The 16,512-nt window shown below is 39.1% G+C and overlaps 1 protein-coding gene across 8 annotated transcripts in view; it reads left to right on the forward strand.

Moving 5' to 3' along the window:
* Positions 1-13,940, forward strand: part of PCDH10 (protocadherin 10) — a 55,714-nt gene extending 41,774 nt beyond the window's left edge. For 4 of the 8 annotated variants that reach the window (XM_082237568.1, XM_082237570.1, XM_082237572.1 and 1 more), the window contains 2 exons: positions 1,408-1,483; positions 11,281-13,940. In XM_082237568.1, coding sequence (XP_082093694.1) covers positions 1,408-1,450 — 43 coding nt within the window. In that variant the 3' untranslated portion in view covers positions 1,451-1,483; positions 11,281-13,940. The remainder of the gene's footprint in view (positions 1-1,407; positions 1,484-11,280) is intronic. The other 4 variants (XM_082237569.1, XM_082237571.1, XM_082237573.1 and 1 more) reach the window with 1 other exon arrangement.
* Positions 13,941-16,512: the final 2,572 nt, after the last annotated feature.

Here is a 16,512-nt window from a genome sequence, read left to right on the forward strand (position 1 = left end):
TATGGTTTGAAGCAGCCTTTCTCTGCTGCTTGTCGGCTGCTGGCTCTGCACAAGTAGCAAGTTGTCTGCTTCAGTGTTTGGAAGAGATGGTTGCAATGTTCTTTCCTGCTAGTATCAGCCATGAGCCCCCAAAGGATGACCCAAATACTCCATCACTGCACTGTCAGATCTGAACAGGAATAAATACTTAATTGTGAGTCACAGACTCCCTTGAGCTGCAGCAGCTGATTTTTGTACATGCTGTGCTTAGAACATGGGCTGTATGAAAACTCTACAAAGGCAGGAAGAATCTTCTGCCTTTCCCTGATCTAACTTACTGAGATGAGGACAGCCACAAGCTGCCATTTACCATAAGCAGGGCTGCATTTTTCTCCTGCCAATTTCCATCAAATAATCCCTATGGCTATTTTTCCAGACATTTAAATGTCTATTTGTGAAGCATCACAGCTCTGGACCACAGGTTGTGAACAAGCTGCATGCAGGACCTGCTGAAGATCAGATCTTGGTTTCTTATTCTGATTTGTTTTACAACATTAAATGAGAGTTTCCTGATTCAGATGCAATGGGTGACTCTGGTCCAAAGCAAGCCATGATTTCTGTATCAAAGAAAGTGAGGAATATACTGCCATGGCATGTGGTCATGCATAATAAACCATGGTTTATGGAGCCATGGCCGAACATCTGAACAGCTACTATGTTCAATGAAGCTTACATCCAGTAAGTACCTAGGGATGGAGCTTTAATCTGGCAGATCACTATATACAAGCATTTAAATAAAAAGTAGGATTTCCCATTTCCCTGTTGATTATGGGATTCATTAGTTTTCTCCTATCCATATTGTCATTGCCTTTTTACAGACTCTCACATGCATAGAAATAAATGCACACATGGCTATAAATACATTTGCTATGTTTTTTGGTGGTTGCTGTATTATATTACATCCTGTCCTCTCTGTGTAGCTCTTAAAATCCATCACCTTTTGGGATAGAAACTGCTTTATATACCATACTGTGATTTCTGCCTTAAAAATATCCAAACTCTTCTTGGAATAAATGTGTTAAGGTAGAAAACCCCTGAACAGATTTAAAAAGCCTTTTCTCCTCCTGCTTCTTCTGTGTAACTGATTGTTAATCCATTGTCCCTCTAGACACATATTACAGGACCTAGTTTGTTGTGCAAATATAGTAGCAATTTTATTTAACTTTGCTAATGATTTAATAAGAAGAAATGAAGCAAAAAAAAAAAAAAGGCATCAGACTCAAGGGATAAACATAAAGTTATCCTCTTGATTCTCTTTTGGTGAACCATAATGAGGATACTGTAAAAAGCTTCAATATAGTGTGAGCTAGAATTCTTTATTTTTGATGTGAACTCTTGTAATAACCGTTATGCTTTCCGCCTCTCTAGGCCTTGCCATTTGTGGATCTCAAAGTGGATTATAAAAGAATAGTGATTTAAGGCCAGCAGATCCTCTGTGAGATAGGTAAGCATTATTATTCTCATTTTACAGATGGGGGAATCATGGACAGAGAGGTTTAGTGATGATTTCCTCCCCCAACCTCAAGACAAAGCCAGAAATAGCTCAGATATATTGTCTTCATATCTCCTGCTTTAACCACATGGCAATCCTTCTTTCCACATAACCTCTCTGACTCTATTTCCCCAACTGTAAAGTAAGGATAATAATACAGGTTCAGACAGATATTCGTGCAGGCACATTTCTTTGCCTGCTGAAAAGTGAGACGTTTAGGTCTGACCCCACCTTTGAGGCTGGTCATATTCTTCCACTTGAAGTTTGGAGTGGAAAAAAGCTCTCTTAAATTTTGTGGAAAGGAATTAATTCAGCAGGATATTGGCTAACTTTCGTTGTATGGTGAATTAAGAGTTTTAAAAACGGCATAATAATTTTTTTATGTGATTTAGAAACGGTCAGAAAGAAGAAAAAAAAAGGCATCGTTGTACTCTGAACTGCTAAATTTCCAAAACTGGAAGAATTTAAATACAGGTGTTTGTTTGTTTGTTAATATAAATAATTGTTCAGTATCATCCCATTGATGGCCAAACTAATGAAGCAGTGAAGGAGTTTACAACAGATGAACATGCATCATATTTTTATATAGATAAATTTAGGCAGTTAAATTTAGGCAGTTTAATCAAGATTCCAAAGAGCATTTTTACTTATATGGAAGCCACAGGCAAACAGTGAGTCCTCAGAGACCAAGCAAAAAGGAAAATAAAATCCCAGCAGAAGTGTGTTATTACTCGAGGAAAAAAATCAATATTGATTAGACTCAGAAGGGACTTTTCTTACAACAGCTTATGTCTCAGAATCTCTTCTCCATGAATCCCCAAGATCTGCAGGGGTGGTGGTGTTTGTTATGATGGTTATGATGATAAAGGTAAATCAAAATCCTTAGATGAATGCCACTTTATTCCCATTGGTCTAAATGGATTTAAATGTGCATACTTCAACTCCATTTGTTGTGTGAATCCCTTTATGCATCCTTCATTGGTTTAGTAAAACCAAATTGCTTTTTGTGCGTGTGTATGGCTCTGACTGCCAAAACATTCCAGTATTTAGCAGTTGTTGCCTATGTATACATGCAGCAACTAAATGAATGGTAAACATCATGTTTCCTGGAACCGAGTTGGTTTTGAGATAGTGATAATATTCAAAATGCATACCATTGACATCTATTTCTTGCAATTGTAAGGAAATACTGGTTAATTGTTTTATTGTGATTTGACATTCTCAAACTATTTGTAATAATATTTCTTTTTCAAAGATTTTTGTGCAGATGCTTACATATATATGGTAATCATTCATTAACTGATGAAAAGCAAAGTGATATATTGAAGACACTAAGTATTACATTTCATGTGGTTGTAGTTAGCAATGTGCAAGCTTCCCCAGACTTAGTTCAATCTGGATTTCACTAAAACACCTTAATTTGGACTTCATTACCATCAGGACCCAAGAAGTTCTCTGCCACTAACCCCTACCCAGACAGCCTTTGCTTTTGTCTCTTCCCTTTCCAAACCAAACCTGCATAGCATTGCAGGATGGGTGTGCAGACATGGCCAGGTGCATCCATTACACTTTTACTAAAGATACAGAGGCAATTACATCTCCCTTGCTTCCTGGTGGCTGTAGTGCTTTAGCCGTTAAGGCCAACATGGAGTCTCAGATGCAATTCCTTCCCTGCATTATTTGGTAAGTTTGGTTAGAGAAAGAAATGGGCAGCAGTTATTTGCTTAAATGATGACAGCCAAGCCCATTACGAGCTAAGTGCAAACTTCAGGTGGTGGTGGGGTATTGGCTTGGTTTGTTATTGGCATTAGATGTCCAAAACTGGGAGAACTGATTCCCAACTCCCTTTCCCCATTTATGACCTTTTGGCAGCATCACTAATTGAAACTAACATTTCCACCATATCTTACATTTACTTTTATTTGTTTTATTTATTTAATTTGTTTGCCACCCTTCATCTGAATATCTCAGGGTCGTTCACAGCAAAAACATGTAAGATGAAAACACATGTGTAGCTTGTACTTGTCTTTAATCAGATTTATACAAATACTGGTGATTCATGTAATTAATTAAGACCACATAAGTAATTAAGAACATTCACGTAATTAAGACCATATCATTTTACTCTGCCCCTACTACCAGGATGCTCGTAGAAAGATTATTGCCACATTACTTAGAAGAATGTCCAGAAGTTCTAATTTGGTATTGTCTAGTTTACTTCTAGAAGATGGAAAACCAGAGATTACAATATTAGTCACAAAGTTTTGCACATCAGCCTATAAAATCAGTCACTCTCACCTACTGGATATATATAGACTTCCTATCTCTCTTTTAAATTATTAAGCCTTCAGTTTTACTTACTTACCTTTATGTTTTACTTTATTTTATCCCTGTTGGTACTTGCAGTATTAAATAGAGTATGCTGGTTTTTAACTAAATAATAAACTCTCTCTCTCTCTCTCTCTCTCTCTCTCTCTCTCTCTCTCTCTCTCTTAATAAATCAGATACTGTTTCACACTGTCAGGATTCATAGAGTTTCTGAATCTTTAGAGATTCTCCCAGTTTTGGGGGAGCTGTTTATTTAAAAGCAGCTCTTGCAGACTGGCAGAATGTTTAAATGCCCTAACCTTGTGGGCCGGGTTCAACTACATGAGACTTTCAGCCCCTCTCTTCTTCCATGATACCAATTTTCATTGGAAAGACCCATACAATCAGGCCCCATCCATATGGTCAGGCTGGTCTCCAGAAGCTTTTTAATCATTCTCTGAACCATACAGCAGTTCCCACATGGACTAGATAATATTGTCCCTAATAGATACCTTTGTCTCAGCAAGCAGATAATTCTGAGGCTACACACCTTTTCTGGCTGTTTTGAGTGATTCACAATTCAGTGTGTTTCTTTATAGAAAATGCTAACTCTACCCCCATCTCTTCAAGTAATACTGACCCTGCTGTTTGTCCACATGATCATTTTAACATTATCTTCATCCCATCATGTCAAGGGAGTGTCTTGTTGGGATTATTGTCTGTCTTTCAACTCTACGCAAGGAAGTATAGCATCTAGATCAAGGGAAGTAATAGTGCCACTGTATTCTGCTCTGGTCAGACCTCACCTGGAGTACTGTGTCCAGTTCTGGGCACCACAGTTCAAGAAGGACACTGACAAACTGGAACGTGTCCAGAGGAGGGCAACCAAAATGGTCAAAGGCCTGGAAACGATGCCTTATGAGGAACAGCTAAGGGAGCTGGGCATGTTTAGCCTGGAGAAGAGGAGGTTAAGGGGTGATATGATAGCCATGTTCAAATATATAAAAGGATGTCACATAGAGGAGGGAGAAAGGTTGTTTTCTGCTGCTCCAGAGAAGCGGACACGGAGCAATGGATCCAAACTACAAGAAAGAAGATTCCACCTAAACATTAGGAAGGGCTTCCTGACAGTAAGAGCTGTTCGACAGTGGAATTTGCTGCCCAGGAGTGTGGTGGAGTCTCCTACTTTGGAGGTCTTTAAGCAGAGGCTTGACAACCATATGTCAGGAGTGCTCTGATGGTGTTTCCTGCTTGGCAGGGGGTTGGACTTGATGGCCCTTGTGGTCTATTCCAACTCTATGATTCTATGATTGTTTTATAACAGGGATAGAGAACCTATAGCTGCCATCAGCTCCAGCCTGCATGCCCAGTGCTCAGGGATGATGTGACTTCAACAATATTTGTAGAGTCATAGTCTTCACCCTTGGATTACATGCTAACTTTGTTAAATTCCAGAAGATTAAGTGAGTTCAGGAATTGTTGTCCCAGGATCTGATCAAGTAGGCCTACAGTCTGTTAGTTTAATAACTGCATATTCTAATGAGTGTTTAAATTGGTTTTTAATTGATAGTGCCCCCTGGAAAGGGATATTCAGCATTGTCATGACACTGCTGTAATGAAATTGTGTGAATAGATAGATAGATAGATAGATAGATAGATATAAAGCTTGATTTGGTCACTGCTTTATAGGTGGCTTCCCCAACAGTAAATAGTTGTCCAGTTTGCACATAACACTAAGCAAAACCATAACTTAGCACAAGTGAGTATTCCAGAAAGAAGAGCAAACTGTGTTGCTCTTCCTCTTGTCCTGCTGCCACTGTGCTTCCGTAAACTAAACCATCCCATCCAAACCCAAGATCATGGTTTGTCTCCCCAAGACAAATTAAGAGAGGTAAGCCATAAAACAAACCTTGGTTACAGCTTGTGGTTTGTTTGGAATGAGTCTTCATGATGACTTAGCTTTACAGCAGCGGCTGGACTAGATGAGGATAAAAGTGGTCACAAGGAAAGTTGTACAGAGACTGGATCAAAGCCTCTGTGCTATTTATTTGTGAGTGCCTCTTGTTTTTTAAACCTTAAAAGCAGCCAGGGTGGTAAATCAGTTCAAAGGTACAGTTTCCAGCGAGATAGCTGTTAATCTGTTGCAACATAAACAACAGGGTCTTGCGGTACTCTAAAAACTGCTAAATTAATTACAGCACAAGTTTTCATGAAGTAGAGTCCATTTCATCAGACAAGGTGAACGTTAATCCTTAAATGCTTATGCCATAATTACTGTCAGTTTTTGACATGGCAGAAGAGACTTCGTTGTTCAGGGCTACATCAGCTTTTAGAACTTGTGTTGTTTTCCCAATATAATGCCCCCTAAAAAGGTAAAGGTAAAGGTACCCCTGCCCGAACGGGCCAGTCTTGACAGACTGTGGGGTTTGTGCGCCCATCTCACATCTAGAGGCCGGGGGCCAGCGCTGTCCGGAGACACTTCCGGGTCACGTGGCCAGCGTGACAACGCTGCTCTGGCGAGCCAGAGCCGCACACGGAACGCCGTTTACCTTCCCGCTGGTAAGCGGTACCTATTTATCTACTTGCCCCCGGAGGTGCTTTCGAACTGCTAGGTTGGCAGGCGCTGGGACCGAGCAGCGGGAGCGCACCCCGCCGCGGGGATTCGAACCGCCGACCTTTCGATCGGCAAGCCCTAGGCGCTGAGGCTTTAGCCCACAGCGCCACCCGCGTCCCTCTTATAATGCCCCCTACAAGCTGCCAATTCCACAATGGGGAAAAGACATGGAACCTGTGTCATTCCAGGGGGCACAATATGAGCTTTAGTAAGCAAATATCGAGAGACACGGGTGGCACTAGGGTCTAAACCACAGAGCCTAGGGCTTGCTGATCAGAAGGTTGGCGGTTTGAATCCCCATGATGGGGTGAGCTCCCATTGTTCGGTCCCAGCTCCTGCTCACCTAGCAGTTCGAAAGCGTGTCAAAGTGCAAGTAGATAAATAGGTATCACGGCAGCGGGAAGGTCAACAGCGTTTCCGTGCACTGCTCTGGCTCGCCAGAAGCGGCTTAGTCATGCTGGCCACATGACCCGGAAGCTGTCTGCGGACAAACGCCGGCTCCCTCGGCCTATAGAGTGAGCGAGATGAGTGCACAACCCCAGAGTCGTCCGCAACTGGACCTAATGGTCAGGGGTACCTTTACATTTACCTTTAAGCAAACATCTGGAGGAATGGTTTCACACCTCCTATTCCCAATGCTCTGATTCTTTTTCTCCTGAAATTGGTATTTTATTTTATTTTTTAAAGAAAATGGAGATCATGGATCTCCTCCTGTTTTATTTTGCTCAGATCAGACATTATGGGTTACATCCTTCCCTGGCTCTCCTCTTCTGGAAGGGGAAGGATTTTTTATTTTTTATTTTTATTTTTTGCTAATTTCCCTCCTCAGGCCCCTGCACTCATACCCCCAAAACCCTGCTACATAGATTGTAGACCAGAGACCAACTGGCACAGTGTGAGGTAGGATGGAGGAGAAAGAGGGAAATTGGAAAAAGCACTTTCTAGATCTGGCCTTTCCAGGATCAAAGTGCTTTCCACGAGGTGTGTGTGGAGGGGGGGAGACTACAACTGGACACAACAATAACATCCACTGACAACTTGATTTATTGATGTCTCTGCTTCTGCAAATACATGATTTGCATGTATTAATTCAGCTGTGGGTTATGAAAACACATTTTACTTTGATCCCAACACCTCCATCCCACAAATCACCTAAACAACAGATTCTCCATATGGCTTTGGCTACTGTGATGTCAACACTAGCTGTAGGATGTTGCAAAAAGTAACATTTCAAGAAAATAGGCATTCTCTTTCTTTTTTAAAAATGTAAAGTAAAGCCACACTAAAGAGGAAACAGTATCTCAGTTCGCTTCATACTTTGTATTCCAATACATAATGAACAGAGTCTACTTTCAGTTTTACTATTCTAGTAGCTTACCGCATAGTACTGAAATCCAAACTGCAGTTTACAGTTCTGCAAGAAGTTCAGTGGGATCTTTTCTCTTTGTTTGAGCAACTGATCCTCACACCATATCGCAAACTCCTTTTAAAACTCCCCTTACTTTCAAAACTTGCTACCATGTGGGATGGAGGACTGTTGTTAATAGTGTTGTCCTCATAGAACTGAATTCATTGGATTCTAGGCAGTTAGTATCATCATGTATTTTGTTCATTTAAAAGTCAATATAAAATGTTTAAACAATGCCTTTTTGAAAGCCTAATGGTTTCTCCACTACATCCAATCATGCCTTCCAAAATAGCCAGAAAGCTCCTGTTGAAGGAAGGGAATCTTCATCCTATTGCTTTTCAGTGGAAGAGTTTCATTCTTTCACCTGAAATCCATAAAGTATCAAGTTTATCAAGTGATGAACCTTGATAGAGCATCCTATATAAGTTTAAGAGTTTCCTGCTTTTCGTTGTTTATTTTAGTTTTTATTTGGATTGTGTTTATTCTTAGTTTACAATAGGATAACATCAAAATATATTGTAAGCCTTTTGGGGGAAAGGATGTATGTAAATTTGTTGCTTATTTTTTATAAATATAAATATGCATATATGTATTTTTTACATATGTCTTTCAGTAAAAATAAATGCATATATGTAAATTTTATATACTGCCCTTCATTAAAAAATAATCACAGGCTACATAAAAGTAAAATGCAAATAAAGACATAGGTAAAATAAATAAACAAGTATAAACATAATAGATACTAAAGCTGCATATTCTTTGGACTAAATATTATTCCAACCTTTTGTGGTGTTTTGTATAATTTCGCCATAGTTTCTTTTAAAATTATTGATAGGATCATATTTTTTTTATTATTATTACAATTTATTGCCTGCCTTTCACCCCAAGATCCCAGGGTGGGTTACAACAATTAAAACACAATATCAAAATGTGTTTGAAACAAGTTAGGGTTCAAAGCAATTTAGGTTTAAAACAAACTAGAATGTTCAACAATATTTCTGAAAAAAGTTTTAATTTATTGCCATGTAGCAATGTTTCATTAAAGCAGTTTTAGGAATTTCTTTGTATTTCCTTCCCTCATAATGAAGCTATTTTATTTTTTTAACCCACACTTTATAATCTGAAGACACTGAAACCTTGGAGGTTAAATTTCACCCTATAAAACATGTTAATGATGATTCTTCCATGTGGCCTTTGATAGTTTGATGGCAAACCGTGTATTGACACAAGTGTAATATTTTCAAAAAGAACACTTCAAGAGAGCAAGTTTCTTTCTCATCTTAGCTGCAGGCATGCGACTCAGATGAGAATTTGATTTGGTGTCTTTTCTGAATGCCACTACAAATTGTTTGTTACCTTTGCTCCCAATTACAGTCAAAATAGCTGATGTCTGGTGCTAACAATACATGGCTAGCATAGCTGGCAGATTTGGATACCCGTCTGCTAATGCGCTGGCCCTTTTCACCTACAAAAAAGAAGGTCAATTTTCAGCATGACAGTAAATGCCTAGATTTGAATGGTGGGATTAGTGCAACATATTTTCGTTTTCTGTCAGTCCCAGAAAATACATATATCTGTTGGTGACTACGATAATAAAGGGAAGGAAAAACCAGTTTAAGATTTTTGTGGGATCTTTAGCTTTAGCAAATAGGAGAAAGGAGAAAGCAAATTGGTTTCAAAGTGCTACTTTTATAATGCGATATTGAAGTGAAAGTGTGCTTCTTCTTCATCCAAAATGTACAAAAAGCATTATTGAATCCTTGCCTTGGCGTACCAGATTATTTATCAAAAAATAGAGTACCACAGAGCCTTCAACAAATGGAGTTTGTTCCTCAAGTCCAGTTGTTTCATTTGTATTCCCGTATAATCCTACTGGCCATTTCACTAGGATTCCAGCAGTCATTTCTTAAACCAACGATTGTAGGTTTAAGAGAGACAGTGGCTCACTGGCTCTGAAGTTATAGTATCCCACTATCAATCCCAGGTGACTCCAAGTACCTGAGATAGCAGAGAAAAGTTTGACTCATAAATCCAGAGAGCTGCTATTGGTTAGCCAGCCATTCCTAGGTCCAGTGTAGGTTCCTATACATATACCTGATATCGCTTGAATTGGTGTTTTCAATGAATTTTTTTTTTAGTGTCTTCAAGGTGAATGTGGTTGATGTACAGTGGAACCTCATATTACGTACCGTCCTCCTTGCGAACACTTGTGGGTTACGAGCTCCGCTAACCTGGAAGCCGATGCTCCCGGTTGCAAACTTTGCCGCAGGATGCGAGCAGAAGTCATGCACCAGCAATGGGAAGCACCATTAGCGAAAGCGTGCCTCATATTATGAGCAATTTCAGCTTAAGAACAGACCTCTGGAACGAATTAAGTTCGTAACCAGAGATACCACTGTAAAAGCTTTCTCTAGCCTGGTTTGCACATAATGCTAAACTTTGTTTCTTTAAACTATGATTTGTTTGATTGTCCAAGCCCTGCCCAGCAACTTAGCTAGGGTTTCTTTACTGTGAACAAACCACAGTATGAAGCCATGGTTTGTTGCTGGCATACAGACCATAGTTTGCTTTAACTATTTCTTGGTGTTTTGTGCAAACCCAGTACACATCCTTAACCATAGTATGTTAGGCCACCCCATCCCAGACATGTAATCAAGCTATAAAGGCATGAAACAAGAGCATCTGGAATACAATAATGCAATCTTGGGATAAACAAGAGCATTATGTGTGAACCAGGCCACTCGCCCCTTGTCTCTCTGGTGTGCAATTTTGGCACTACCAGCTCTGAATATGATGGATTGATGATGCAAGCTGCTCTAGAAATAGTAGAACTATCATGCAGAAATAGATTGTGATTGGAAAAATACATTGTATAGATTGTCCATGTTCTTCAGTCTAGGTTACATTTCTACATAGGTAGCTATAACCAGGGCTACGAGAGAAGTCATAACAAGAAGTTGGGTTTCAGTAATGTAAAATCACAGTAATTCTCCTCTCATAAATCTGTAATTCAGCATGATCCTATACAAATCAAAAAATTTGTGATGCTTCAATATACTTGGGAGCAAACCCCCATGGAAATTGGACAGAATTTACCTAGATTTATGCTGCATGACCTGTTGATTTCAGTGGGGAAGAATAAAGCACATGCTCAAATATCTTCAGTTTTACAAATGGGACTTTAAAACACTGTATTTTTGCTAAACCACATCCACTTTGTTGTAACAACTTTACTATTTGCCTATCAAAATGGAAAACTACTGAAATAGAACATTAAAGCCCAGCTATCACTGCTCCCTATGGAGTACTGACCTCTCCCCACTGCTGTTTCTTCTATTTAATATAGAGCACAAGCTATGTGTTAACATGCCACAGAATTATTCTTTGTTTTCTCAGAAGTTTCTTTCTTTCCCCCCACAGCACGGAAAAGGATATGCTAGTCAATTCTACGGGACTTACCTGAAGCAGCATGATTTGCACAAAAGTCGACCAACAAAAGCATCAACTTTTCAACGTCATTATCTTGGCCATCCGATTCTGTGTAAAACTGAAGATTTACTGTGCTGTTGGAGACATCTTGGCCAATAATAGGACCTAATTGCTCTCAGCAGGCCTGAGAAATGAGTTGAAATGTATGGAACTGTAGAAACTTCAAGGGGCAACTGACTTTGCCTCCCTGATCAGTGTGTGCCTGTTTACAGCACTATATCGCTCTCTGTTTCTCTTTCTCTCTCCAAAATGTCACTGAGCCCTTTAGATGTTTATATTCGCCACAAGAAGCCAATCGTACAGATTTTAAAAAAGGAAACGTGCATTATAAATGCAATATCACTGTTTTAAACTTGACTGTTTTATATTATTTTTGTGTGATCAAGTGTCCCCCAGACTATTCCAACTTTACAAAAGAAATTGTGAATCATGTTCTTTTCACCTGTGGGTCATGGAAATGTTGTTAATCTGCAGACCCACAAAATATCAAAGACATTCTGTAGTTTATACACCATGTTGCAAAGTGTTTACTGTACTATTTCAAAGCTTCTAAATAAATATAAAATATATATATTATATTACATATAATTTTCCGGGAAACGTGGTACCATTTAGTTGATTTTTAAATGAATTCATACAATCCGCACCATACACTAAAGCGAGAAGGTAATTCAGGGTCCTTAAATTATCCTTGCCTAAAAATAAAATAAATCTTTAATAATACTTCCCAAATTTTTGTACTTTGGTCAATCCTGTTTGTCCTTGTTAAAAAAAAAAAAAGCTGTAAGCAACAACATTTTTTTCCTGAAAGTTGTACTGAATTTTCAATGCCAAAGATACAGCTGTCAATAATTATGAAAATGAGCACTGACTATGTACTATCAAAGTATATATATCAACCTCCATTATTTTGATTCTATTTCTATGGTTTTTAATTTGGAATCAAAAAACTTTTTATAAAGGCTCTATAAACTCACATGTATATGTTGTTAAAGAGTACACTGGGTGTCTGTACATTTTGCAATGTAAGATATGAATGTTAAGTGAAGATAACTATTTTAAGGCAATCTCCCCACACACACATGCGCCACCAGACTCATAGCTGACAACATATATCATCCTTTAACCTTGTTTTGCACAAATACATCTTTTCATGCTGACTTGCAGTGGTTTTCAAAGAAAGACCAACCACAAAGTCATACATGTTGCCAAGCCATTAATTTGATTAATTTCTCTTTAACATAAAAGCGATTTGAAGTTAGGAATAGTCAGAACCAGCTTCAGTGGTAAGCAGGTTAGTCCTGCCTGTGTTATCGTTTTGTAGTTTGGATGGTTTGAAGCATCTCAGAAAGGATATTTTTATCAGAAAAAGAATAAATTGTCAAAATTTCAAAATGCTACAAAGTAAAGGCTTCCTTTACTTTCATGGCCTCTGATTACAAGTACCATTGAAAAAAAGAAAGGTCAAATATAGTGAGGTTTTTCGTTTGTTCTTTCTGTCGTAATGCTGCTGTCTTTTTCTTTCTCTCTGATGACTACCTGTCAAATGTTCAGGAAAACAACAACCATAAAAGCATGTCTTGTGTTTCAGTTGGAGGTAATGGATGCAGTGCCCTTTTGAATGAAGGATAAGAATCCATTCTTTTTATTTTGGAAGCTTTTGGTTCATACCCTAGGACCATAAATTTGCTTCCTTGCTGACAATGAATTCTGTTCACAGGGTATATATGACTCGGTATAAGTAAGGGTGGGGGGGGGAGTGAAAATACTATTACACTATTATTATTATTATTATTATTATTATTATTATTATTAAGTCTGTGTATACAGCAATGCACACATGAAGCTTCCCTGCAGGCAGACTTCCTCATTCACTTCTGTGGTGGGGGTAACTTGTTTGCAAACATATCTTTGTACTTCCAGGTGTGTAAGTGCATCAGAGTCCCAATAGCTGCAAATTGTTGCAGAGCAGACTGACACCAGTAGTAGCTACAAGAATTTATTCCGCCAATTATTTTCTGCCGTATTCCCATTGTGTGAATGGGAACTGTGTGTACAAAAGTTGTTGACTTATAAGCAATGTTAGTTTCCAAACTCGTAACAAAACAAAACAAAATATTCCTGCTAAATACTTTTAGTGCATATTTCTAAATTATTTATATATTGACAGGGATTTCTTGGGATCCATTTAACAATGTGTATTATATATGAATCACAGAAGAAGAAGAAAGCACACAAATTAACTATTAATTTGAGCAAACACAGCCGTAAATTCTTCTTTAGCTTTAGGTAATGGGAGTTCTGGTCACCTATATGCCTTGTTAAGTTTTATGGCGGGGAGGGGGGAATGGGCTATTAATAATGAAATGTGTGAAGAATATTTCATTTGAAGAAATCTGTCAACTTGAGCGTGCTTTTAAGGCAAGAAATGGAATGCCCCTCCTGGAACTGGTTTTGCTTTATTTTTATAGCCTCTCTATACGGAGGTGTATACTGTAAATTAGGGTTGTTTCTAGTCCTGTGGAGAAAAAAATATCACTTTTTCTTTTTCTTTTTTATAGACTATTAAAGGTGTTTTTATTTACTGAAAATCTCCCTCACATTTTGCCCGCAACTTTTTTGGGGAAAGTATTCATAATGCTGTTATTTCATCTGTCTTTTCTAGTGCATTTATTCCATCTCTCTCTATAATGGATTATGAGTAGAAGACATGGGCATGCATCAATTCATTTCATGCTTTCGCCTTTCCTTATTCTACTGTTTCTGTATATGCTCAATGCAACTGAGGTCAGTGGGAGACTTGTGCATGGAAACATGATCAAGCTTTTAGATGCCTAAACAGAAGATGCTAACTACTACAAAGGGGAATGGTTCAAGGGCAACTTCCTTCCCCAACCTGATTGCCCAGAGATGTTTTGGCCTAGGATTCCCATCAGCTCAAGCCAGCATGACCAATGGTCATTCATGGAAGATAAGTCTTGTAGTCCAACAGTGACTGGAGGGCATCTGGTTGTGGGGTAGCCTGATCTACTACTGTCAGTGATTACCTTTTGTTACTACAATGTGTCTTCTGGTATGTGTCCCTAGCAGAGCGTTTTCTGGTATTTGTGGCCTGGTGGAAACCCAAAACTATGTTTTTAAAAACCAGTAGCACATTATGCAGGTGAAACAATTCACCACACGGACTGATGTGGGAAAATCTCTTCATTTTGAAGAAACAATTTTAGAGAAATTTGACCTGCTGGAGAAATTAAGCATATTCGTCTTGCTCAGCAGCAGCCAATGTGGTGACTTCCAGATCTATGGGATTTCAGCTCTAATAATCCTTGACCATGGGCTGCACAGTTTGGGCTAGAAGGAAGTTATAGCCCAATTTCATCAGCACAGCATCACGCTGGCCACCTCTGCTTTAGCTATTGCATAGACAAGAGTGTAAAATATTCAAATAGCTTAAATACTAAGTTTGTTGACTTGATGCACTTTTGCTGCAGGCATAAAGGCAACTGGGATCCCCCCCCCCGATTTCCTTGTGAACCATCAAATGTGGAATCTGATTTTCTTTCAAGACTCCTAATTCTCTGCACTTTCACTCATCCCTAGACTCTTGGGGAAACATTCACAGCAGCTTCCAATACAGTATGAGAAGTTGCCGTGAAAGATATAGAAGTTTCAGGTGTGATCCTAAAGGACTTATCCAACACAACTAAAACCAACATAATCTGCTTAAAGAGAATGGCTCCTTCTAGCTTTCTGCATGCCAAATGCCTACACAGGTATAGAATATCTTACGTGGTACAAATGCAGTTCTGCAGCTGAAGCTAAGCAGGTTTAAGACTTGTAAGCTGCCTGATGGGAAACCACCCAAGTACAAGAGAAAAGTATGTTGTGGACTCTTTGAAGGAACTACAGGATGTCAGTTTCTCTGGCATGTAACAATGCAGCCTGGAGGGGGATATTGGAATGACAACATACAGCTACTTTTAGAATAGTTTGCATCCACTTATTAGATAGCATATCAAGGTGTGTGTGTGTGGTTTGGATTTTTCATCAAAAATACATGAATGGGCCCCAAATCCCATAACAGACGGGCAGTTTTAAAAGCCAATATATTTTATTTTGTTTTGTTTTTACTTTGAGGATCTTTCTCTAGAGTAAAAATAAACAATTCCTTGCGTTTCTAAATGAAGTTTAAGTTTTTCAATATTGATGAAGTATGTAAAATGTCATTTAGTATTTCAGCCCCAGATTCACGAAGCTGCATATGGCATAGAACCTCAGCTTCCTCCTTTCAACAGCAAGCCACTGATAGGATCTGCATTTGATCTGATCTGCATTGTCCAGCAAGATTCTCCTGCACCTTGCCAGAAATTTCACAATGTGAGGAGATTTCAGCTGTGAAAAATTGAGCAGGTCCAGGTTTAAAGCTTGAATAGGTTGCCTTGAGCCTGGCCAACACAATTAAATTATAATTGCTTTTGGTTATGTCACAGAGATTGTAAACAGATGCAGCCTGACATGTTAGGAACCCTGGAAAGCTGCCTTATAATGAATCAGATCATTAGTCCATCTAGCTCAGTGTTGCCTACACTGACTTGCAGTGGCTCTCCATGTTTTTATCCCTTCCAAGCCCTACTTGAGATGCCAGGTAAAGACCCTTGGACCTTTAGCTTTCAAAGCCTCTGCTGTTAACACGGAGCTGTGGTCATTCAGCGTAATTTTAAGTCAGTAGCATTTTCCAAACTATACTTTCTTTGCAATTTTTTTAACTTTGTTTAATATCATGGTTTTAATGTCCAGCAAATAGTTCAAATGTCCAACAAATAGATGGAAAACAAGATTTAGCCCTTTTATGTTCCGTAGCTTAAGCTGCAACTTCAACCTCAGTTAATGGAGAGCAATCCAACCACCATCACCACCACTTATTGGGTTGAGTAGAGGCAAGCTGGCTTCCAGATCTGTGGGCAGGCAACACCCCCACCAGTGGAAACCAGTGAAGAGGCCCCAAATGGGGCCTTCTGGGCCAGGGAAGGGACTGAGCTGGCTGAGGACCTGCTGACCCCCAAGCCAGTCTCGCAGCTTTGCAAACTGACATTGGGCCCAGTCTGGACTTGATGGTCCTGCCTCACACATTCCATTGTGGCTCCCATAAGTAGAGTTGCCACA

Source organism: Podarcis vaucheri, assembly GCF_965113315.1.
Source record: "Podarcis vaucheri genome assembly, chromosome: 9".
Lineage (NCBI taxonomy): Eukaryota > Metazoa > Chordata > Lepidosauria > Squamata > Lacertidae > Podarcis > Podarcis vaucheri.